General features: G+C 45.4%; 1 protein-coding gene across 2 annotated transcripts in view; it reads right to left on the reverse strand.

Annotated features, from left to right (window-relative positions):
- LOC119650304 overlaps positions 1–19,802 on the reverse strand; it is an 84,861-nt gene extending 65,059 nt beyond the window's left edge. The window contains exons 1-3 of one of the 2 annotated variants that reach the window (XM_038052960.1): positions 19,687–19,802; positions 5,224–5,393; positions 4,083–4,795 (exon numbers count right to left, since the gene is read on the reverse strand). In XM_038052960.1, the coding sequence (XP_037908888.1) occupies positions 4,083–4,795; positions 5,224–5,308 (798 nt within the window). In that variant the 5' untranslated portion in view covers positions 5,309–5,393; positions 19,687–19,802. Of the gene's footprint in view, positions 1–4,082; positions 4,796–5,223; positions 5,394–18,949; positions 19,243–19,686 lie in introns of those variants that run through there. The other variant, XM_038052950.1, reaches the window with a different exon arrangement.
- Positions 19,803–25,861: the final 6,059 nt, after the last annotated feature.

The following is a 25,861-nucleotide window of genomic DNA, read 5'->3' on the forward strand; positions in this document are numbered from 1 at the left end:
ACTAAATGGAGCTCTAGGCTGGCTAACTAAAGATCCTTCTATCTTCAATGGAAACTTATGTTGCTAATAGGGTGTCAAAGATTCAGAAAATAGGCAGAAATTGGAACTAAAGTCACATCAGATCTAAGGACAATCCAGCTCATTGCGACTCCAGAGGCATCATCCCCTGGGAAATGTTAAACCGTAAACTTTGGTGGACTGGCCCAGAATGAATGGCACAAACAGTAGATGTCTCACCGATAGTAGCAAGCCCGTCAGTCACTACAAAGAACATCAACACTCTCGCCACGTCCATAGTTGAACTACAAATTTTAGAACTTCACTCCGACTTTTAAACTCCAATAGGAGTAACTGCAACCTTCTTCAGATTCTTCAAGGACAGAGGAAAACGAGCAGGCAAACCTCAGATGAAATCAATCAAGCTTTCAGCAGAATCATCTGGCTGCTCCAATAAACAGAAATCAGAGAAGAAATCGAGTTGTTGAAAAAGGGTAACCCCTCTAAAGGCAGGCTAAAACAACTCCACCCTTTTTTAGATGAAAAAGGGGTTCTGGTAGACTCCGAAATGAAGACTCTCTCGGAAGACGCGAAATCTACCATTCCCCTTCCACAGCACCATCACGTCTCATTTCTGATCATAAGAGTTGCACACAAGAAGGCAATGGATAGAGGTCTTTTACTCGTACGGAATTACCTGCCTATGATATACTGGATAATCAACGATCAAAAGATTATTCGTAGCTAGCTCCATCGATGTTTAACCTGCTGCAGACACGCAAACTCAAACAACAATACACCGATGGGAGACCTTTCTACGGTTCTAATAAACCCTGCGAATGCCTTCACATATTGCGGAGTAGACTATGCAGGTCCCGTCAAAACACGGATGTCAGAGGGCCTTGGAGCCACAGTACTAAAGGGTTATCTTGTCTTATTCGTTTCTATGGTCACAGAAGCAATTCATCTGGAGCTTGTTAGCAACATGACAACTGAAGCATTCATAGCTACTTTCAAGAGATTTACTAGCCGAAGAGGGAGAGAGGTCTACAGCGGTCATGGATCAAATTTTATTGGAGTAGACAACAGAATGGAGAAAGACCTAGCATAAGCGATTAAATCCTCCACCAATGAAATCACCAAAATATCGGTCAAGGATGGTATCTCGTGGAAGCTAGCACCTGTATCTTCTCTTCACTTTGGTGGCTTATGGGAGGCCGGAGTCAAGTCTACAAAGCAACACCAGAAGCGCGTTTTCAACAAGGCGAAAAAAGTTCCAACCTTCGAGGAGTTTTCTACCAGTCTTTGGCAGATCGAGGCCTGCCTGAATTCATGACCATTAACCCCGATTTCTAGCGACCCAGCCGAACTTGGAGCTCTAACACCTGGGCACCTTTGGATGGGCAGACAGCTTCTTGCACTTCCAGAGCCTGACAATACGTCCCGGACTATACATGAACGCTGGCAAATGTTCACAGCAGTACACTAGACATTTTGGAAAAAGTGGTTAACAGAGTATTTGCACACTCTTCAACGACGCTCCAAGTGGATGCAAGACACAGAGAACCCAAGGGTTGGTGATAGAACACGTCATGCCTTCATCAAAGTGGTCGCTATCACGTATTCAAGAAGTGCACCCCAGATTAGATTTACGAGTTCAAACCGTGACAGTAAGGTACAATGGTAATCTACTCAAATAAACTGCCATAACCAACCTTGTGTCACCTTCCGGTAGATATCCCTCCTGAAAGCAATGCAAAAACAAAAGGGTAAGTAATTTCGTACATCTTGAGAATTTTGAAGAAGCAACCTTTCATAATGAATCCCCCGCATTCGAAACCAACAAGTTCCAGAGGGCCGCAAGACATAAAACGAACAGTGGATCCACCTACGAAGAAACAATCCAAAACAAGTCGGGAAACCGGAAGCTAGACGCTTCAGGTATGAAAGGTTTTGTGTATTTCTTTTATAAAGAGATTTGAGTGTGCATTTGTCCCATTAGCATGTAGCACGTAAAATATGCATATATTATGTGAAAATAGCCACTTTCAAGTGATATTGACATTCATAGTCTCGAATTTGCAGAGAAGCGACAGCTTTGACCTGGTATTACTTTGTTAGTAATAGTGCGATTTTCACCAAATTCTATGCTATAGCCTATATTCTTGCAAAATTTTATGATTCTAGGGTGAACTTAAGGGGGGTTTTCCTGTCAATTACTAAAAATTATAGTAATGTACTATTATTAACTTTATTTGAACAGGTATCGCTATGGAGGGTATTTTGGAGCCTAGGCACCATATAGTGACAGCCCCCTGATTTTTTTCAGATTTTTCGGTTTGGTAGTTTCTGAGAATGGGTTCGTTAAAAAAATGACCACTTTCAACCCCCCGCACCCCCCACCTTTTCAACAAATATCAAAACTAAGACTGGCTCCGAAAAGTACTAATCGAGACCTTTAATTTGATACCCCACACGACTATATTGGATGAAAAAAATGTTTACACCCCCATTTTGCATGTATGGGAACCCCCCCTTAAATTCGTCGTAAAAGGATGTAACTCCCTATATGCGTGAGCGTTCACAGTTTCCACTTTTCTACCAAATTTGGTGCCAATCGCTACAACCGTTTCCGAGAAAAATGCGTGTGACGGACAGACAGACAGACAGACAGACAGACAGACAGTAATCCGATTTTAATAAGGTTTTGTTTTACAAACAAAACCTTAAAAAGAAGAATTGGTCTCTGTACCTGCACAGTGAAGCCCATTGTGTTTTACGTAGCCACCTGTCGTGAGACTTAATCCTACGGTCCTCTTCAGACACGGATTGATTTTGTGACCACAATTAGAGCCCCGCTGAGACAAGCAACAACGGTACCAGTCTATATCAAGTGCATGGCTTAGCAGTCATACTGGTGGATGCAATAATTACCTAAATCTCTACCGAACTATGGAGTACGGCACCCGTGTTGATACGCAACACCACGTCGAGGCCCGAAGATCTCTTCTCGCTTGAGCACAACCACAACCACCATGAAACTCCCACTAGGGGGCCAACCGCAAATAACCGAGCTGTCCTCACATACAACAGGAGTTCACCCGAAGTATGTGAGTCCAGGGGCTTTCCCGGTTCCCATGGTACCAGTATACCCCTGGTAAGGTTTCGTGACCAATTTGCCACTTCAGATGAGTCCCTGTGCAGACTCGGGTCTGATCGCCCTGATTAGGTCTTTGGAGCATTCGCCTACTGAATCACAGCCGGCAAACCAAAGTAATTACAGTGTATCCCGGTGCCACCACTATGGAGGTTCTTCTCAACCACTTGGTTTTGGTTTGGCCGATAGGGTTGCCGCCCCATCTTCCTCGCCGCCACCTCTGAGCACCTCTGTACCTGGACAAGAAATCTGCTGAACATATCAATAATGTTGTTCTCGCTTTTAAGTATGGGGGCAGCAAATGCCAATTTCAAAATTCTTGGACCAGCCGGTGGTTTCTACGTTGAAAAAGTGGGATATGCTCAGCTCGTTAGAGGATCCAATCTCCCCCATGGTGGGACAGAAACCAGCTATTTGAGTACCAGTAGCATTGGCTAGGGTTGTCTTCATAAACTGGGAACAAGCCTCCCATAATGACAAATGGCTGAGCCTTAATGGTGCTAGACACATCAAACTTTGCCTGTCAGAGCCTACCATGCATACTGCCAAGTTTATCCTGTTGAAAAACAGGGAGACATACACAGGATATTGTGGGCATTCGGACAGGCCATAATTCACTAGCTGGACATATATTCAGAATAGGAATTGCAGTGTCAATCCTGTAATGAGAAAACGGAATCCACGGAGCATTTTCTATGTGAATGCCGCGCCTATGGACGTATCAAACGTCAGATCTTTGGTGCTGATGTGCTCCAGTTCTATCGGGAAGCATCACACCCACTAACGCAAATCCTGCGATAGATAAACGAATCCGGGATATTCGGTTGGACAGGAAAGTCGAATGCAATGGACCACTGAAAGCAGGGTTAAAAAAAGTCTTATCGTATCTTAAACGTAACTCACTTCAGATAATAATCAAAATACTTACATTACAATAGCTCACTGAATTCAAAATAGGCCAAACAGCCTTATTATCGCGGAAATTATAATGGCTCGTCTGTAGAATTGACTTTGTCTGATACCGGCTATTACACGACGATATATCCTTTCTCTTCTGTATTTCGACCTTAGTCCCATTCGCTCCTTGCAACGCATAAACTACATTACATTTTCCAGATACATCAGTTTCAGTAGTGCTTCGATCAACATCGAACCTTATCATGGAATTCTGCAGGGCTGACAATAAGCCCTTCTTGAAATTGAGCACCCAATTCGGTTCATCCTCTGCCGGGCAAACTTCGCTGATTTCGCCATCGTGAAATGAGAAACGAAGCTCATATCGAGATATATCTGATGCTATATCACTGCTATTCGGATGTAAGTCTGGGTCGATATCTGCATCTGGTTCTATGTATTCACTGTAGTCGTAGTCTTCGGTTTCACTCTCTTCAACAACAGGCGGAGGTTTATTACGGAGTTCCACGGTATTGAGGGCTAATAGGCCCTCGCATTCTCGTTTAAAAGATAACTCTATCTTTGCTGTTAAGTACAAGTCGGAGGTATTTTCGCCACTTCCAACGAAGTCTGATTTGATATGCATAACATAGTCATATTTGTAGAGCGAATCCTTGTTATACGCGAATTTGGCAGCTTCGATTTCGCACTGGGGTGGGCCACATATCCGTGGATCCTGCAATGGATCTGAAAATATATTTAGCTTCAATTACTACATGATGGGATAGGAATGCAAACTTCTAGTTGCAAGGGTCGTTGTATATAATTTTGTAGCATTATCTGGAACCTATTTTCGCAGTCAGTGGCTTGTTACGTCACATCAAACAAGGTCGACTGAGAACACATTCATGATTCTGGACATTGAACTTAAAAAATGTGGGCAAATAACCAAGGCTACTTTCTTATATAATAAAGCCCCGCTCCTCCTCCAATCTAGATTAACTTTAATTCATAATACAATATATGACGTTTACCCGGTTCGCGACAGAATTCCGGGTCAAAAAGGCTATCAAAATTATTCTCAGAAATATACATGTGCGCAACGTGACACTCTTTCCCCGAATACAAATGCCTAAAATAGAATTTTGAAGTTTTCGTCTAAAAGATTCACTTACTTCGTCTTGCACTGATAACGCCATGTGAGGTTATTATTATTAAAATTAGCACTGGAATGAGTCGATGAATCAGCTCCATTGTCATTTTTACTTGCGACTGTCTTCGGTATATTATCACAAATTATTACTTCAATCGGTTACTCGCTTCTGGAAGACGTCATCTCCTTAATCTAGAAAGATACAAAAGGAACAATTATAAGATCATCAGAAAAACAAGGCGGAATACCAGAAGCTGGACGCTTGGGGTACAAAGGTTTTGTGTTCATCTTATATGAGAGACTTTCTAGTCACGTTTTTCCGCTTTTACACAACCAAAAGTCCAAAGTATTCCTTGATATGCCTTCAAACTCCAGCCCCCCTGTTCATACGTCTTAGAGTGCAATAAGATCACATGAAATGCAAAATTTTTACTTCCTATAACTTTGTTAATAATAGTTCGATTGCCATCAAACTTTTCAGAATTATGTCTAATATTAACACTTATAGTGATGCCAAATGTACTTGTAGAAATAACTTGAAGTCCACCAATTCGATATCCCTAAAGGCTGTCTGGCGTCCTAACCTACGCCATCGCTCCATCTCAGGGAAGGTTTGCCTTTTCTTCTTTTTCTACCATAGATATTGCCCTTATAGATTATCCGGGCTGGATCATCCTCATCCACACGGATTAAGTGACCCGCCCACCGTAACTTATTGAGCCGGATTTTATACACAACCGGACGGTCATGGTATCGCTCATAAATTTCGTCGTTATGTAGACTACGGTATCGTCCATCCTCATGAAGGGGACCAAAAATTCTTCAGAGAATTCTTCTCTCCAAGGCGGCCAAGAGTTCGCAACTCTTCTTGTTAAGAACCCAAGCCTCCGAGAAATACATGTGGACTGGCAAGATGATTGTCTTGTGCAGTAAGAGCTTTGACCCTGTGATAAGACGTTTCGAGCGGAACAGTTTTTGTAAGCTGAATGGACATTACCATATGCTGTTGGTGCTCAGAGGTGGCGGCGAGGAAGATGGGGCGGCAACCCTATCGGCCAAACCAAAACCAAGTGGTCGAGGAGAACCTCCATAGTGGTGGCACCGGGAGACATTGTAATCACTTTGGTTTGCCGGCCGTGATTCAGTAGGCGAATGCTCCAAAGACCTAATCAGGGCGATCAGACCCGAGTCTGCACGGGGACTCATCTGAAGTGGCAAATTGGTCACGAAACCTTACCAGGGGTATACTAGTACCATGGGAACCGGGAAACCCCCGGGACTCACATACTTCGGGTGAACTCCTGTTGTATGTGAGGACAGCTCGGTTATTTGCGGTTGGCGTCCCTAGTGGGAGTTTCATGGTGGTTGTGGTTGTGCTCAAGCGAGAAGAGACCTTCGGGCCTCGACGTGGTGTTGCGTATCAACACGGATGCCGTACTCCATAGTTCGGTAGAGATTTAGGTAATTCTTGCATCCACCAGTATGAATGCTAAGCCATGCACTTGGTATAGACTGGTACCGTTGTTGCTTGTCCGTGTCTGAAGAGGACCGTAGGATTAAGTCTCACGACAGGTGCCTACGTAAAACATTATGGGCTTCACCATATTCTGTTGGAAAAAATGTTACTTCCATCCTTTCGCATATGTGGGAAGCCCCTCTTAAGCCCAATGCAAAATGATGAAACTCGGGGCTCACAGACCACATATTCTCACCAAATCTCGCCCACCGGTGGACAAAAATGGCTATCGGAAGATTACCGAGGATAATAAACGAATATAAACGAAAAGAAGGCGTGGAAGAAGGAACTCAACTACCTGTGGCTTTTCGGAGTGGGCAACCAGGCTACCGGTCGTTGATATCCCAGTGCCTTGGTGGTGAAGAGCTTGGCCACCGTGGCATCTAATACTATAAGCAACTTAGACAAGGTGATGTTTAAACCGAGCACATCGCTCCCTAGGACATCCATAACAAGAGCGCAGAAGAATGTGCCCAACGGGATCCGAGCGTCCGAGGATCAAGAGCCGAATCCATTTCGGAAAATCTTAACGGTTATGACATCTCCTCCAATATCAAAGACGGAAAAGAGACCTAGACAAAATGTGAAAAAAGGTACGGAAGCTGGAGCAGAAGTCCGACCTAGAAGAGTCGTCCTTCATTTTGTTTAGAACGAAAATTCTTGAATGGTCAAAATTTATCAAAGATAAACACTAGAAACAATCGAGCATCTGGTAAGAGCTATCACGGTTCTGTATAACTAATGGCGGGAAGATGCGAAAAAATGGAGAGAGAACCCTAAAAGAACACTTTCAATGGTAATGCAATCAACGCAGGTGACACCCAACCATTCACTCGCAGATGGACAGAGAAAGAGAGGGTTGGGGAAAAGATAAACATTCAGTAAATCAGCAGGTTCGCAAAAAACCAAAAGGCGTAGGAAGGGCCTAAAAGTTGGTAAGTGGAAATATGGTAGCTAAGCACTAGCGCCACCAAGACAACCGATGTCCGATCAAAAAGTACAGGACTGTTGGACCGAGGTTTGGCCAAGAAAGTTTAAAAAGAAGAAAAAGAGAATGCGGATCCCTTCAGAGGCGATCACCATCTCAAGCACGGGTAATATGTCCTACGCAAACATACTAAGAAGAGTGAAAGCTGACCCTGACCTCAAAGACTTAAGGGGAAATGTAATCATCATCCGTAGGAACCAAAAGGGAGATCTCATGTTGGAACTCAAAAGGTCCGAAGAGACCAAAGGCGAAGACTTCCGCAGTCAAGTAAAAAATTTACTGGGGGAAAGTGACTGCATGTGAGCTCAAAACCATGAGATCGCTATACAGTGCAAGGACCTAGATGAGGTCACTTCAAAGGCGGAAATCGACACTACTTAGCGGAGCTGTTCAAACTGCACGACTCGCAAGAGGCATCCATTGTAAGCCCTATAAGGACGTATGGCTGTTGTGGATTTGCCTGGTGTGGAGCTTTTTTTAGTGTCCACCGATAATTTTCTAGGTGTGTGCGACTATCCGACCTAACAAGATAGTGAAGAATATCTTATACATGATACTCAGCATCTGCATATTTGGTCCACTGAGTGGAAACTCCAGATAATGCCTCGTTGCTAGTCATCAGGCCGTGATTCGTTGTGTCAAAATTTAATCATATGTTGTCAAACCACTTGGTATATTCCCTCCAGTATTTAAGCAATTTGACACTAACTTTACACAATGCATCTCAAAGTAAGTGCTTGTAGCTCCCTGTGTAGAGTTGCCAAACCTCTCATCAGGCGCATCCCTCCGTGCGGATAAGGGAACGCTCGGCAGAAGTGTCATCGCATCCGGGGACGTGCCTATATGGGCATGCTTATTCGCAGACTGAATAGTTGGGAATAAAAACGCCTGCCCGTGGATAATAATTGGCTATGGGAAGAATACTCAAAAATAAAACCAAACATGGATGAGAAGAATAGAGGGAAAGTTACGGTGCAGGGCTTCGGAAACCTAGTACAAGCAATTTTTGGTAGTTGACAAGCGGGCTTCCGGCCGTCGGTATCAAACGAGCGCAGTGCCGCAGTAATGGGAAGCTTGGCTAAATGGTACAAGCGCGATGGATTGTGTACAATTGGCTCCGTTTGACGGACGTCCAACAAAAAAATAAGCCAGGCAACACAAGTGACACCACAAAAAACTCGAGAGAGGAGTAACCGGGGAAGATGCATCGTGAACAGTTGAATGAGTCAACTGGCCAGCAATCTCTTAAGAGAAAAGTGAATCTCATGCAGTCCCAAATCTGGGGAGAGAGTGTGAACCCCCTAGAGAAGATGTGAAGCCTGGAGAAAGGTGGCTCCTCGGAGAAAGAGGGATAGGAGGAGGATATGACCGGAGGTTATCATCACCTCCAAGCGTGACGAAGGATCATACGCTGACATTCTTAAAAGAATGAAGGCAGACAAAGGCACAAACCGCCATCATCGGCAGTAGGGAGAGTAAAAATAGGCAGGGCTATTTGTCGCCTTAAAGAACAGGTATCGCTGAAGCAGTGCTTTAGATGCTCTGACTTTGGTCATACCGCGAAGGTATGTTCCAGCACCGATGACAGGTCGAAGCTATGCCGGAAATGCGGTGCGGAGGGCCATATCAACAAGCACTGTGGAGCAGGCCCAAATTGCTAACTTGGGAAAGGGAAGGAAGGGATCGACCATTGGCACATTGCAGGCAGCAGCAGATGCTACGAACACAGAGCAGCCCTTAACACAAGTCGCCGATGAAGTTGATATAAATCAAGCTCAACCAAGGCGGCGCAGGATCTTCTCTCGCAAACTATCAGTGAGAAAAATATCGATGTGGGCATAATTAGTGAGCCATAGCGAAACCACGGTGGTTGCATTTGGGTCAAAGACCAAACGGACCAAAAGGCACTATGGACTTGTGGAGAACAAGCCTTAGAGGAAATAATGGAACATCCGGAGGGGGGTCCCATCAGAACGAACGTAAAAGGCGTTCACGTCTACAATTGCTATGCTCCACCCAGCGCTACACTTGCCAAGTATGAGAAGATGCTTGCCACTTTGGTTTTGAGTGCGAGTGGATGTTCGCCGATCATAATGGTATGCGATTTTAATGCATGAATGAGGCACCCGGACAACTAATGTGAGGGGACGTGCTCTCCACGAAGCAATCGCGGAGCTAGATATGGTACTGGCGAATATTGGGGCCTCGTACACTTTCCAGGGAAGGGGTTTGTAGCCTATAATTGACCTGACATTCGTGAGTGGCTTCAGCCAGTAGAGTCGCTTGGCATGTCAGCGAGGACTATACTCACAGCAACCAACAGGCAACCCGCATAAATTCTAGGGCGGATCGAACTGGAAAAAGAGTTCTCGGAGAATGTCGGGTGGTAGCTGAAAGCTTTTGAGGGGGCCACGTTTTCCGCGGCGCTCGAACTCATCATATCCCTGAACGGTACGACTAGAGAAAAAGCCACTCAAATTACCTGATGGGTGACGAAAGCACGCAACGCTACTATACCCAGAAAGCTATTGTTCCCCAGTAGGTAACCCAAATACTGATAGAATAACGAAATCGCAAGTTTGTGAGCTTCATGTTTCCGGGCAAGGAGGCTTTCCAGAGGCTCAGCAGATAGCCCGGTGGAGATGGTTGAGAGAAGGCACAGAGTCCGCAATGATTTGTCGGAACGCCAGTTTGGTTTCCGACATGCCCACTCTACGGTGGACGCAAGTAGCATGGTAGTAAACCTGGCAAAAGACGCACTGATTTTTTGCGGCTGCTGTGCCATGTTGATGCTGGATATCAAAAACGCAATCACGTCGGCCAACTGGAACAGAATTAAAGGGGTATTTTGAGAATTTGGTGGAAAACTAACTCTTTGAGAGGACTCTCTGGTACGGGACGGATGAGGGCCCCAAAGAATACATTGTCACAGCCGGAGTACCACATGTATAATAGGGTGATTGCTTTCCTCGTCCCATAGGAGACTATGATTGGCGGCTTTGCTAATGACCTAGCGGTGGTTTTTACAGCAAAACACCCAGAAGATGTGAAGGTCTACGCACCGGAAACAGTAAGAGCGGTAAAGTCTTGCCTAAAAAGAGCCGGGTTTACCTTGATGGACGCGGAAATGGAAGCGGCCTTAACAATGAACGTCAGGAAAAATAGCACTGTGAAAGTGGAAGGCGGTGTATATATAACGTCGTATCAAAGCCAACTGCGGGTGGTAAATGACACCAGATTGAGCTTTAGGGAACACCTAGAATATGCATGCCGAAAGGTAGCCAGTGCTATCGCGACACTTACAAAAATGTTGCCGAATATTGGTAGACCGAAACACTGTCGGAAGTTGCTTCTAATCGGGGTGGTGCATTCTATCCTGCTTAAATCGTCTCTTCTGTGGGCTAAGACGCTTGCAAACTCTCAGAGATGGAAGCAGGTGAACTCTATTTACCGGCCTTTGAGAGTTTGCAGTGCTTTTAGAACCCCATCAGATTAGGCAGTGATGGTGGTGACAGGCATGATCCCTGTCGACATAATAGCGAAAGAAATTAGTGTGCTGTACCATGCAAGATGTATGGAGGGGCACACAGAGCGTAGAATTGCGGCAAGATCAAAGTCGCATGATCTCTAGGAACGCAGATGACACGAGTCTACGAAGACTTGGTGGACGCACAGGCTCACTCCCAACATTAAAATGTGGCTTAGACGGAAAAATGTGGCGACCAATTACAACAATAGCCAGTTCCTCACGGGACACGCTCGTTGCTACAGGCAGTATCTGGATCGCTTAGGGTTGAAAGAGTCTCCGAATTATCCTGAGTACGGTGGCATACCGGAGGATCCGGAACATGTGATGTTTCACTACCCAAGATTTGCAATGGAGAGGAGAAGCCTAAACCAAGCGTTGGGCAGGAACGTGAACCCGCAGAACTTAGTTGCGGAGATGCTGAAGTGCGAAGATAACTGACCTACGGTTTGCTCCGCAATCGTGAAAATACAGGAGGAGTTGCTGAAGAAGCAAAGAAGGAGGAAAGCCAAAAGGAGAGGTAGGACGAGTGCATAGTGTAATCTACCGCAATTTCATCCGTCCTGTCGCTCTCTATGGTTCTGAGGGTTGGTCAACTATAAAAAACAATGAACGCTGTCTTGCGGTAATGGAGACGAAGATGTTGCGTTGGACTAGTGGCATGACACGTTTTGACCACATCTGAAATAAGGATATCCGCGATAGATGCATCGATCGTAGACAGGTGTCTTCGATGGTATGGTCACGTAGTTCGGGCTACCGAGAATTCACTTGCCAAGATTGATCTGAACATTGAAGTCGATGGTAAACGACCAAAAGGGCGGACGAAACAACGGTGGTTTGATACGCTTGATGGGGATTTAAAAGCCTCGCAGTTGCAGAACTAAATGGCGAAAACAATCACGACGAACTTACCCCGCTATGATTAGTTTTGAAAATACACAAAAAGAAAACTTCCTGACAATGGTAGCGGGGGTCTTCAAAATGTTAGCTTTCTCCGACTTGAGCGGGAATTCTAATGACATAAACTGGACATTCTGGGCCTAAGCGAAGCAATAAGTAATCTTCTCCCTCTTGCGACAATATGCTTTTGTACTTTGGAAAGTCGGGTGATAGCAGACGCGAATCTGATATCGAGTTGTCTCTAACGGCAACTGCAACGTGCGCTCTTGACTTGGGAGTAGGACGCTGATATCGCCGTCCCGATTAAAGAGTACGATAATTTTACACTTCTATACGCCAATGGAGAGTTCCGATACAGTGGAGAAGGATGCTTTCTACATGCGATTCAAGGGAGGTTTCCTAAAGATGAAATTGTGATCGTGATGGGTGATCTGAATACCAAAGTGGGCCCTAACATTACCTTACTCGGACATATGATGGGAAAACATGGTCTTGGCGACCGTAACGATAAAGGTGGGAGGTTCGTGGATTTCTGCACCACCTTGTCATTGGTAGCACATTTTTTGAGCACAGAGCCTACCATAAGGTCGGTTAGGTTTCGACATCATACGGGTTGTCAGAGCGACCACTTCACCATTAGTGGGAGAGCTATCTTGTTGATCGGACGACAGACATACTACATATATACATATCGATGAATATTGGGCCGCCATCAACCATGTCCTGAAAGAGTGTACTTCTTCATTTTGCTTTGTCCGGTGGATTTCCTCCCACCGATCCTATTGCGTCATGAACTTTGTCCAAATGGTTCTGTATTTGGACATAGAGGCAAGTACAGTTGGACTGAAGGTAAAAACCAACGAAACCAAGATTCTCAGTCTGATGAGTCATCGCACTCTCCTTGTCTGCATTAATAGGCATAGCATCAAAGGCGTAGAGACTCCAAGGGACCATGGCGCAGAAGAGTAGAGGAGGAGTGCGGACGCCTCCGGAAATCGCTTCAACCATGCCTGCACATCATCATCCACGGTTTGCTGAAATGAGTTTTAGCGTTCTCCAAGACTTTGCAAGAGACTTATATTCTTCTCCTACTTTTTAGCGTCATTTTTCCCTAAACGACCCACTCATCGTCCATTTTGGGATATTGGGTTCCACTGCAATGAGCAACCGGCTGTGGAGCTTAATGTGTGACCTATACACTGCCACTTCCGCCTTCTGATTAACTCCCCTATGGGGTCGAGCGGCATCATTTCGATACCACCGCTGGCAGAAACAACGCCTCTTTGATATGTATACAAATTGATCAGGACCTTCGATGTTCTGCTCATTTATGCATGGTCTATTGAAGCCCTCCAAGAATAAATAATATTGGTGACAAGAAGAAACCCTGGCCTAAAGAATTCCAGATGCATATCTGGTATCCCTGTTGACTCCGTTAAAAGTCTTTTCGAAAGCAAAGAAAAGCAAGTGAAGCGGAGATCTGAACTCCGTATGCTGCTCCAAAATGATCCACAGGGTGTCGATATAATTAGTGTGTTTAAACGATTTGGCCAAGTTTTCTCCAGCAGCGGCATCTTTGGAGCCAGCCCAATGAAAACAAATCTGTGTGTGCATTTAACCTCTTCCGTCGTTACATCACATGCTATGCAAATGGCCTATTTGGATATAGCGAGATTCTTTTCCGTCATTGCATCAGCATGTTACCTACCAAATGGTGTATTTGGCCTCGACATGGCTCTCTTCCGTGTCATGTCATGTCAAATCGAGATCCAGGAGATCATTGAAGCCCAGCAGAAGCGGGTATTACAAATTGAAGAGGTTCGGGAGACACTGTGCAAATTGCGGCAGGAGAAGCAAAATAAGGAACGCTTTGAAACCGCGTGGAGTGAGGTCCGGCAGATTTATTCAGAGTTCATTGCAGAACATAAACGGCTCCTATTGCTGAATCCATCGGTAGATTTAGTATACTTCCGAGAGAATAAACTGGGACCCATGCAATCAGTTTATTTGAAAGCAAAGGAGTTCGATGGCAAACAGGCAAACAGAGGCCGACCCGTTACCTTTGGGGCCAGTTAGGGAACAAGTCCCTAAATTCCCGCAAGCGACTCAAAATTATATAGATCCCGGTGAGGGAAGTTCGAATAGGGGGACCGTCCCAAGACACGTTGAAACAGAGTTATTAGAACGAGACTTGGGCCTAGACGTCAACGACAGACTCCAAGGTAAAGCAGCAGCTAGGGACCTGCCCAGGAGTTCAAGCAGGTGTGAAGTTGCGTTCGGAGGGGCGTGGGGGGCCTATGATACAGATAGACGAAATTACCCAACGTGGAGAGACGAACCGCGTACATCTAATCTTGGGCCCTTGCCCACCCAAATACGACCGGACTATTTACTAGACCCTAGTCAGCTCCGCCCAGAATATTTGCGGACTCCTGGGCCAAACCGCTCAGAATCCTTCTTGGATCCCGGCCTGACCCGGCCAAACCATTTTTCCCCTTGGAACTCAGGATATCGTTTTCAACCCGCCCCACCAATCCCAGATATTCCAATATTCAGTGGGGATATCAGTCAATACAAGCTATTCAAAAGCCTTTTTAACTCCGTATACGATGGTTCTGAAAGAGGTTTTGCGGAGCGCTTAATGATGCTTCAGAGCAAGTTGAGAAACGTGTAATCGATCATTTAGGGATATACGGAGAGAATTACTAACAAGCATGGGTTCTTCTTGACCGAAGATACAGTAATCGAGGGCCTTAATAGAAAAGGAAATTCAGGCGTTAGTTGACTTATCTCAGATAAACCAAAGGGAGACTAGATCGCTGGGAAGAGCATTGGATACCATGCGTTCCGCAGTTCAGAACCTACGGAAAGCAGGATTCAATGCAGATGAAGGTATTCCATTCATTCCATTCGTCCTGACGAAGAAAATGGATATGACAACTCGGAGGGAGTTCGACTTAACGTTACGAGATCCAAAAATGCCCGTTACGGTAAATGACATCGACCAATTCCTAGAAAATAGATATGTGCTCATGTCCTCCGGGTGGGGTGGTCTAAGTGGGATATCCAAGGCGGAGGATCTTGGGAATAAGAGAAATATCCAGAAGGAGATAACCTTGCCCTCCAGTCGGATGGTGAAAAGAGAAACTGAACTAAATGCTTCTTATGTATAGGGAAGCACATCACAACCCAGTGTCCTCACTTCATTGAAAGTACCGACAAGGAGAAACTGCTCCGCCGTTATCATGTTTGTATTTACTGCGTCTCCCACAAATATATGAGGGAGGAAGCGTGCGATAAACGCTAGAATCTCCAATGCGAAATATGCAAAGGGCAACTGCCATGCATCCGTGCAAAGGGGATAATCCGTCTTCTGCTGTTCATCATGCCGAAAATTCGACAGCATTGTCATGGTCCGGAACCACTCTTCTAACAGCTGTCTTTAAGCTAGAGGCAAGAGAAGGATATGCCATTTCAGTTCGGTATTTGATCGATCAAGGCAGTCAGAGCAGCTATATAACCCAAGATCTAGTACAGAAACTTCGGTTAAAAAAGGGGATCCAGAGCGGATACCAGCCTGATCTCTGTCGATCTAGTTTTCAAGATGTTCCTTGATGCGTTCTAAGATTGTTTAAGTTATTTTCTTTGCGACAGCATGGTGTTTGCCAATACCCATCTAATCGTCGAATACATGGTTCATCAAACGATTGTCTCATCTTCCCACATTTTATAGTGGGAACAATAAAACGCAAATCGACTATATTCTCATAAGACGCCAACATTTTACCACTGTCACTGATTGCAAAGTCGTTCCCTATGAGACCATTGCACCTCAACATCGGCCGTTGATTGACGTCCTGCGAATTAAGCCACCGATAAAACAGCGTGAGGAACGCACTGGCCCGCCGCGCATTAAATGGTGACGATTTGGTGGGAAGAAAGAAGAAACGGTCTCACTCATACGATTGCCAACCATTACGAATGTGGAAGAATTATGGAACCAAATGAAAGACACGATCCACAAAGCGGCCTCTGCAACCCTCGGGGTCACCAAGCCAGGTAAGCGGTACATCAACCGAGATACTTGGCTTTGGAATGATGATGTTGAAATGAAGGTCCGTGAAAAGAAACGCTTCTACCACAAATTTGTCGACGATAAAACGCCTGCTTATTGGCAAATTTATAAGAATACCAACAGGGGGGCGAAGAAAGCGGTCGCTGTCACCCGAGCTAACCATTTCAAAAATCTTTACGATAAACTGGACACTCGGGATGGCGAGAGAGATCTGTATCGACTTGCTAAAACCCGTGATGAACGCACACAGGATATCGAACACTTCTGTTGTGTTAATGACAAGAACGGTACTTTGCTTACCAACCGTCGAGCCGCAACGGATAGATGGCGAGAATACTTCGAGCAGATTTCAACTGAAGAATTTGCTCATCCTCCACTTCCACAATCATTGCCGACATTTGGACCAGTTCCACCAGTAGCAGTGAAGTCGAGGAGGCAATAAAACAAATGAAATCGGGGAAAGCAACAGGACCTGACGACATCGCATCTGAGCTCTGGAAAGCGAAGAGCTGGGACCCAACACTGTGGCTCAGTGAATTCTTTAACCGGGTTATTCAGGGAGGAAGAACACCATCTGACTGGCAAGAAAGTACCACTGTTCCAATATGGAAAAAGAAAGGTAGCCCAGCAGAATGTTCAAATTACCGTCCGATCCGGTTACTTTTCCATACCATGAAGATTTTTGAACGCATTCTTGACAACCGTATTCGCGAAATCGTTGAAATAACCGTGAATCAAGCCGGATTTGTCAAGAACTGCGGAACTACTGACGCAATACACGCTGCGCGGTTACTCATGGAGAAACACCGTGAGAAGCATCGCCCTCTTTACATTGCCTTTCTGGATCTAGAGAAAGCGTTTGACCGTGTACCACACGAACTCATCTGGTATGCTTTACGACAACACTTCGTGCCAGAAGAACTCGTGCGCTGGGTTCAATTGCTCTACCACGATCCGAAAAGTAAAGTTCGAAGTATGGCGGGTGTATCAAAACCGCGTCGTGTCTCTGTTGGTGTTCATCAAGGAAGCGCCCTCTCACCACTCCTCTTTGTCCTTGTTATGGACACCGTCACACGGGATATCCAACGTCCAGCGCCCTACACACTGCTTTATGCAGATGATGTTTTCCTAGCATCTGATAGCAAAAATGATCTCGAGCAACTTGTTCAAAAATGGAATGATCGCCTCATGCAACACGGTCTCAGATTGAATCTAAACAAAACTGAATTTTTGACGACCGATCCCCATGAAACAGGCACAATCTCTGTCAGCGGCAATGATCTGCCCAGAACTGAGCGATTTAAATACCTCGGGTCAACGCTATCAGCCAATGGAGAACTGCGTTATGAAATTGCTTTACGTATTAACGCAACCTGGATGAAGTGGCGTTCCACAACTGGTGTCCTTTGTGATCGATGTATCAACGAAAGTCTCAAATCTAAAATCTACCGCAATGCCATCCGTCCAGTCGCTCTCTATGGTTCTGAGTGTTGGCCGACCATAAAAGACAATGAACGGCGTCTTGCGGTAATGGAGACGAAGATACTACGTTGGACTAGTGGCGTCACACGTTTAGATCATATCCGAAATGAGGATATCCGCGATCGTTATGGGGTTGCACCGATCGTGGAAAAATTGCGAGAGAGGCGTCTTCGATGGTATGGTCACGCAATTCGTGCAAACGAGAATTCACTTGCCAAGATTGGTCTGAACATCGAAGTCGATGGTAAACGACCAAAAGGCAGACCTAAGCAACGGTGGCTTGATACGCTGGATGGGGATTTGAAAGCCTCGAGATTGCACCCAGATCAGGCATTCGATAGAGCCAAATGGCGAAGCCGATCACGAAGAGCCGACCCCGCTTGTGAATGGGACAAAGGCTGAAGAAAAAGAAGAAGACCCATCTAATCGTCGCAAACAAGACGGTTAACGATCATCCGGTTCTAATACTCTCTGGTAATGGTCTTGGTTTTTCGGAACGCCCTAAAATTTGAATAAATTAACCCTTTTCTTGTGCATCAATAGTTACGCCGTCATTTATTTAATTCAACATTCTAATTTTCCGGTACCATAAAAGCTTGAAACTCCCTCTGGATTCAACATACACCTGTCTTGATACCTCCACTTTTATTCAAAATTTCAGACATATATCATCCTTTTGTGGAAATACTTTATTACGTCCCTCCCATAAAATCTGCTTTTGAAGTTATGATTACTTTTATTATTTCCACATATCGAGAGAACATCCTTTCATATTACTTACACTCCCATTATCCCGAAGATAAGAGCATTTCGAAGTATTCCCTGAAAATTTAAATAAATCGATACCATTTCAAGATATAAATCAACCCCATCGTAAACAGGGATGACGATGCTGAAATAATGATACAACGAGGTAGTACGTTAGACCGAGTGTTGCCTGTCAGACAATGTCCTGGGAGAGGACGAATATCTTTGCGACAAACTATGGAAGTTGAAAATGCAATGAGTATACCGAAAAGATAATATTTCGATATGAAACTGGATCCAACATAAGGAAACGTAATTCAAATGCGCATCTATTTGAAAGTCGTTATCTTTCTAGTATTCCTGGAACGAAAAGATAGTCACCTAATACCACATCATCTCAATACCACACTCGGTAACACTATCCGGTGTTATACGTGTGTAGATACTTTATATCCATACTGCGGACTCCGATTCACTCAAAGATAATATGAATGGTAAGAGTATTACGTACCCGGAATATTGTCAAGCTTGCATAAAATTTAAACGAACCCAATTATGATTGCCCGAATCACAGGTGAATGAATTCAAAAATAGATACGACACAATGCAGTTGCCGTGCACGTGACTTTTATCACCGCGATAGTTGCTTATCTCACTAGAATCCTGTAGTCCTGCAGTCCGTAGTTGAGTATGTATCCGTTAAATGGAATATCACTTTCAGATAGTTCTCCTTTCCGATTCAGATAAAAGATTAATCATTGCTAGGGAGCAAGATTCGATTGACGTAGAACTTTTGCTATTTCTATTTTTGAACACTATTTTCAATATTCCACAGTTGATCGATGGATTCAGAACCGATTGAGCACAAAAACAACGACTTGAACCCTGTCGTAATCACTCTGCACTTTAAACTGTTGAACCTTCGTCGGCTACAGACCACTGATAATGGATGTGCGCATTTCAATCATCCAAAACTTTAATGATGACACACAAATTTTGATTTCCTTAAGAAGCGATTCGTTATCACTTTAGAATGGAATCGGATGACGTGACATCACATTACCATTCAACTCTTAGAACCGAATTCGGTTGAATAAGGAGGGACTATCTGGAACCACAAAGGTAGATACTCCACCGCTATTACGCACTATTGTGCAACCAAGCACCACTTAAAGTCCACTTTACCCTCTTACGAGACAGTCTCTTAACACTAAGTCATTACCACTATTGTACCAAAGGTTGATTTACCGTGTTCCCAATGAATCCACCAAGTAGATCCTTTCTAACCGACTGGAGATGACTAACTGTAGTAGCTCAAGCGTTCTACACTGGCTGCAAACCAGCAAGCAAAACGAAATTTGAGCTCAACAGAATATAGATAGAGATTCGAATGGCTCCGAGGAGAAATGATAATGATGATTTCTTATCAAGTATTCAAAGGTTAAAGACCAAATTCATGAACAGAAATTTGTACTCCGTATCAGCGTCAGGAACACTCTTGTAAAGTGGGAACAGGCGAAATATCACCATTGAATTATCTCTACGTTGGTTTGGGTATACTACGAGTATCTATAAATTGACTTCCCTTTTTCCTCGTGTTTAAAGATTCAAATGAAGAATGTGGAGCAATCGCTTGTCGGTTGAGGGTTGGTATCTCCAACTTAATGGAAGGACACTTTAATATGCACATTTTCGAAAAGGACCTAATTTGTTGCCCCTTTAAATTGGATAGGTGTTGTCTGGAATGAGAAGATGAAGCTGGCGGTATTGTGTTATCTTTGTTGATGGTTCAAAGTAAGGAAGTGAAATTTTTATGAGATTCCTTAATTTCTCCCAACTTTCTTTAGGACTCATGCTCGTGGTAAGTAGGTAGGTATCAGTGGCAGCTCCGAGAAGCCCACTTAGTTCTGTGGTGCGTCGTTTTGATACCACAAACTCCTAAGGCCGTGATTGTTGTTATGAGAGCAGGTAGGCAAAGTCCAGCCGGCTCGGATCTACAGAACCAGAAAGCAGCTCTCCCAGCCCGCAGCCAGAAATCTCTCTGAAGTCCCCACAGAATGGTTTACCCAGGGCCCGTAACCTGACTCTAACTAGAGCTGAACAATCGCAAGGACAGTGCATGATAGTTATCCCCCCGCCCCCCCCCCCTCTTCTCCGCAGCTTTGGCAATGCGAATTGTAGTGTATGCCAAGCCTGGCGGCATGGTCCCCTATGGGCCAGTGCCCCATGGAGATCGCCGTAATCTTGAAAGCATTTGCATGCGTCTGGCACAGGAGCTCTTGTGATTGGCCTTTGTTATAAGCGGGCCAAAATTGCGGCAAAAATTGAAAAGGCGATGTCCGAAAAAGAATACGCCTTAGGCGCATTCATGAACATCGAAGGTGCCTTCAATTATGCCTCATTTGCGGCAATTTGTGATGCGGCAAGACAGCATGGAATCGAACCGCTGCTAATCAGTTAGATCCTTCACAAGCTAGAGTGGAGAAAAATCCACATATCGGTCGGTCAGAAGTCTATTGAAGCAGGATATCTCAGGGGCTGCCCACAGGGAGGGGTTCTCTCTCCACTGTTATGGTTCTTGGTGATGGATACCCCGCTGTGGCTCCTGGAGGACAAAAAAGTCTTCGCGCAAGCATTTGCGGACGACCTAGCCGTAATAATTACCGGCAAGTTTGCGGACACAGTATGTGACCGCTTGAATGCAACTCTGCATGTAATCCACAGCTGGTGCCTCCCCAATGGACTCACGGTGAACGCTAGGAAGACTGGTCTAGTTATGTTCACTAGGAACGTCAGGTGGGACAGCTATACGCTACCCACCTTAGCAGGGGCGGAAATCCAGCTGGCACAATCAGTCAAGTACTTAGGAGTACATTTCGACTCCAAGTTAACGTGGAAGCATCATATCCAGGAACAATATCAGAAATCCTGCAGATTGCTCTGGTCCTGTAGGAATGCGATAGGTAAAACCTGGGGACTTTCACCTAAACGGATATATTGGATGTATACATCCATAATAAAACCCATTTTGATGTATGCATGCATCGTCTGGTGGCCAAGACTGAACTTTGCTAACAGCAGGAAGCTGCTAACGCAGATTCAGAGACTTGGTCGCTTAAGTATTACTGGAGCAATGAATACTACGCCGACTGCGGCACTTGAAGCTATTCTAAATTTACCCCCCATTCACTTGGAGGTGAAACGGAAAGTGGCCAACGAAGCATATAGGCTCGATACAATTGGGGCGTGGAAAGGCAGCCAATCCAACGGGCATGCGTCTATCTGGAAATTCCTTGAAAAACATCCGGTAGCCCTGATGCCGACCGATCATATGGTTTCCAGATTCGTCTTTGAAACGACATACACTGTCGTAATCACCGAAAGAGAAGAATGGTCGACAAGTGGCCATGAGTCTTCTCAGATTACAGACCTAATAATCTTCACCGATGGTTCAGTCACGGAGGATGGATCGGGTGCCGGTGTGTTCTCGGAGAATCCGATTATAGAACTGGCCCGACCCCTCGGCAAAATGACGACCATATTCCAAGCGGAAATATATGCCATTTCATTAGCAGCAGAAGAATATCTGCAACAAAAATGGAGGGGTCGCACCATTCGAATCTGTTCCGACAGTCGGGCGGCATTATCAGCACTAAATCGCAACAACATATCAAGCCAGTTGGTGTGGAGTTGTCATCAGGTGCTGCTGAAACTTGGCCGACTGAACGAAACATTCCTGATGTGGGTGCCGGGGCACTCTAACATCGCCGGTAATGAGGAGGCTGACAGACTAGCTCGCCGAGGGTCTGGATCCACAATGGTGGGGCCAGAACCAGCTCTTTGAATCCGACCATCTACTGTCAAGTCTACTTTGAAGGGTAAAATTGCAAGGATTCACGCAACCGAGTGGAGAAATTTGGACTCTTGCCGGCAAACGAAAATCCTTGTGAAGGAGCCTAGGCCCACTAGAGCGGCATTTTTGTTGTCCCTTAAGAAGTGGAACATGAAAACCGTAGTAGGGCTTTTGACGGGACATTGCCCCTTAAATTACCATATGGAAAAAAATGGGGTAGTGGTTTCGGCTGTGTGCAGCCAATGTGAGGAGGAGGAGGAGCCAGCCCTGCATTTTTTATGCAGCTGCCCGGCATCCTCAGATCTCAGACGAAGACACCTTGACAAGGTTTTCTTCAATGAAGAATCTGCACACTCTCTGCCTCTTGAGAATGTTCTCAGACTCGCTAAAGCCTGCGAACACCGTAGGCGAGAAGCCATTGAATAGGCAACTTACGGGGATAGTACAATGGGCTTAATAATAGCCTGAGAGCTCGGAGCTGCGGCTCCCCCAGTTAACTAAACTAACTAAAGCGGGCCAAATCCTCCTCGCCATCTAAGGCTCGCAAGCTGCTAAGTAGTGCGAGTAGACTCCGCCCTTGACAGCCGCCAGCGAGACACCGACTGTACCCGCCGAAGGGCTGCCAAGAGCAGGCCAATCCGTCAGCCCACTCATTCCCATCTATGTTTCTATGACTGGAAACCCAGAGGAGGGGGGCCTTGAGCGTGCCACCCAGACTGTTCAGCGCATTTCTGCACTGCAGAGCCAGCTTGGAGGATGTCGTCACTGATTATGAAAGTGTCACTCTATGTGCTACTCCCTAAAATCCTCACCCACTGGTTTCTCCTACTCTCTTAACGGACATTCCTTATCCTGCTTAAATTCCACTCAAGACCTCGGAGTCACTTTCGACAATAAGCTCCGCTTTGACACCCATTGCCTCGATGTCATCAATCGAGCAGCAAAATTGTCAGGCTTTATACTTCGCTCCTCCTCTGATTTTGACTCCATCCAGCCCTCGAGTATTGCTCCGTGATCTGGTCACCCTCCTGTAACTGTGATTGTCTTGCCCTTGAAAATGCCGTCCTGCGTCTTATAACACACGTAGTGCAGACATTTTCAACGTGCCCTTCGCAGAGCTCGAAGTCTACTTTCATTTTGCGATTCCTAGGCTTTGCCGAAATTATAAAGCAAAACAGCTTGGTCCTTTTAACTTCCCTACTTTAAGTAGTTTTAAAAGTAGGATAAGCTTTTTGCTTTCTCCTCCTCCTGAGGACAATAATTAATTGGAATTTACTCTGTTTGTTGTCCGTTAAATTAAATAAATTAAATAAATAAATAAATATAAGTCCTTAATGGCCGCTTGACTGTCGGTCAGAATGGCTATGTTACGCTTGGGGTTCCAGCCCAGGATAGACTTCCAGTATCACCAGTACTTTCACTGGGAATACACTGGCGAAACCTAGGAGACCATACGACTTGGACACACTGGGTGTATTCGAGAAAACCACCCCGCACCGACTCCACAGACCATCTTTGATCCATCGACCTTGCAACACGCCGCCGGTCTTCCAGTTTGCCCTGGTTGGAATGTCCACAGCAAAGTTTCTCATGAAGTTCAGCTTGCATGTGGCATACTCCGTGGACAATGCTCAGATTTCCGGAGGTATTTCGTCTAGGATGGTACTGTGACCGTAGGACTTCGCTGGCCAGCATCCAGACTCACGTAGTCTGACGGCACTGCACACTACAACGTATTTAATGTGGAAGTCTAGGGGGAGGATATGCAGGAGTGCATTGAGAGCATCTGCCAGGCAGGACTGCAGAACCCCAGTAGCGCGGTTCTTCGAATCCTATAAGCTTCATCGTATTGTATTTTTTGCTTAAAACCTGCCACCATAAAATAGAGCCGTGCGTTAGGTTTAGACACACCACAGTTTTGTTCATCCAGAGTGGTTCTCTCTCCTTGGCCGGAGACCACATTTCTTTGAAAAGGTTCTCTTGCAGGCATAGAAGTCTATACAGGCCTTCTTAACCCTCAGTTCTATGCTTAAACTCCAATTTAGCTTGGGATCCAGGATTACACCCAGATACTTTACATTAGAGGAAAGAACCAATCTTTGTTCATTCACCCGTGGTAGGTGAAATTCAGGTATCCTTGTCTAGGTGGTGAATAGCGTCCGTTCCGTTTTGGTTGGGTTTTTGCTGAGTACGCATCTTGCGGCCCACAGGCACACCTTTCGCCACGCTCCTTCCACAATGTCGCTCATAATGGACGAAAACATCCCTAATGCTAATATCACCAAGTCGTCGCCATATGCCACTACCTCCACCCCGTTGCTGTCCAATATTCGTAAAATTTTTGTTCATCGCTATTAACCAGAGCACCGGCGAAATAGCGTTGAATGTCCAAGACGCACTCCAAGGTCTTCAATAGGAAGGAGGTGAGGCTGATTAATCGGACAAATAGCCGCGCCTGCTCGCTTTCGATATGAAAACCACTCGTGCGCGTCTCCAGGGCTGTGCTCCGTATCATAAAGAGATGCAACTCCAGCAAATCTCAACAAGATACGGCACAATCCTTTTCTACTACTTCTGCAGCATGACTTGCATTTTACTGTCTGGGCCCGGAGATTTATTTGCGAAGAGGCTGTTTATAGCCCAGCCGATCTTATCCTCGGTAATTACCTCTTTAATAGTCTGGCACAGCTGGGGTGGCCGCAAACTCTCCAAACAAGGCTCTGGCTCATAATCCTCCTCACTGACGGGAAACGTCTGAACAAGCAATTCCAAGGTTTCACCAGAAGATTCCGACCAGGAACCTTCCGACTTTTTAAGAAAGGGTGAGTTCTTATGTTCCTCGGACAGAATCTTGCTGAGCCTCGCAGATTCGGTTGTGCTTTCGATGTTCTGACAATAGTCCAACCAAGACCGCCTGTTGACTCCAGTTCGTCTGTCGTGCCAATCTTACCAATTTGGGCACCGGAGAGTTTGTTCTTAATTACTTGACCAAACTTTCTCCAGCCGATCCTCCTGGGGTCACTGAAGGGTTGGAGACCCCTGCGGCGAGATCTAGACTGAAAAGTATTCAATTATGATCTAAGAAAATCTCTGGTCAGACACTCTCCAGTTCTTCCACCCGAAGAATCCCATTGTCGGTTATTAGGGTGATGCTCTAAGCCTGTCCTGATCAGCGCCTCCTGTGCTGTGGAATAAATTAAAATATTTGCTTTGGAGCCTCCGACCCAAGGTTCCTGTATTAGTGCAATATCGATGTCTTCCTCTAGGAAAAAAACAAGCAGATTAGCCGAAGCGCACTTCGATTGCTGCACATTTATCTGCGTTCCCCTGAGCATGATCTGCTTGTGTGGGGGGTTCATCAGTCCCCATCGAACCGTCGATTCTCATCTCCTCCAACAGCTTGTTGACGGCGTCAATTGGATGCAGGGCGTCGTCAGGTTTTGCAGAGGGGAGCACTATCACCTTTGCATTCCTGACTCCGAACCGCACTTTCCAGTACCTCCAGGCACTATCCGTTTCTAGGGAGCAGAAAAGGTTGTTTGGTGGTGTTTGTCCTTGTTAACTATCCAG

Source organism: Hermetia illucens, chromosome 1 (genome assembly GCF_905115235.1).
Source record: "Hermetia illucens chromosome 1, iHerIll2.2.curated.20191125, whole genome shotgun sequence".
Taxonomy (NCBI): domain Eukaryota; kingdom Metazoa; phylum Arthropoda; class Insecta; order Diptera; family Stratiomyidae; genus Hermetia; species Hermetia illucens.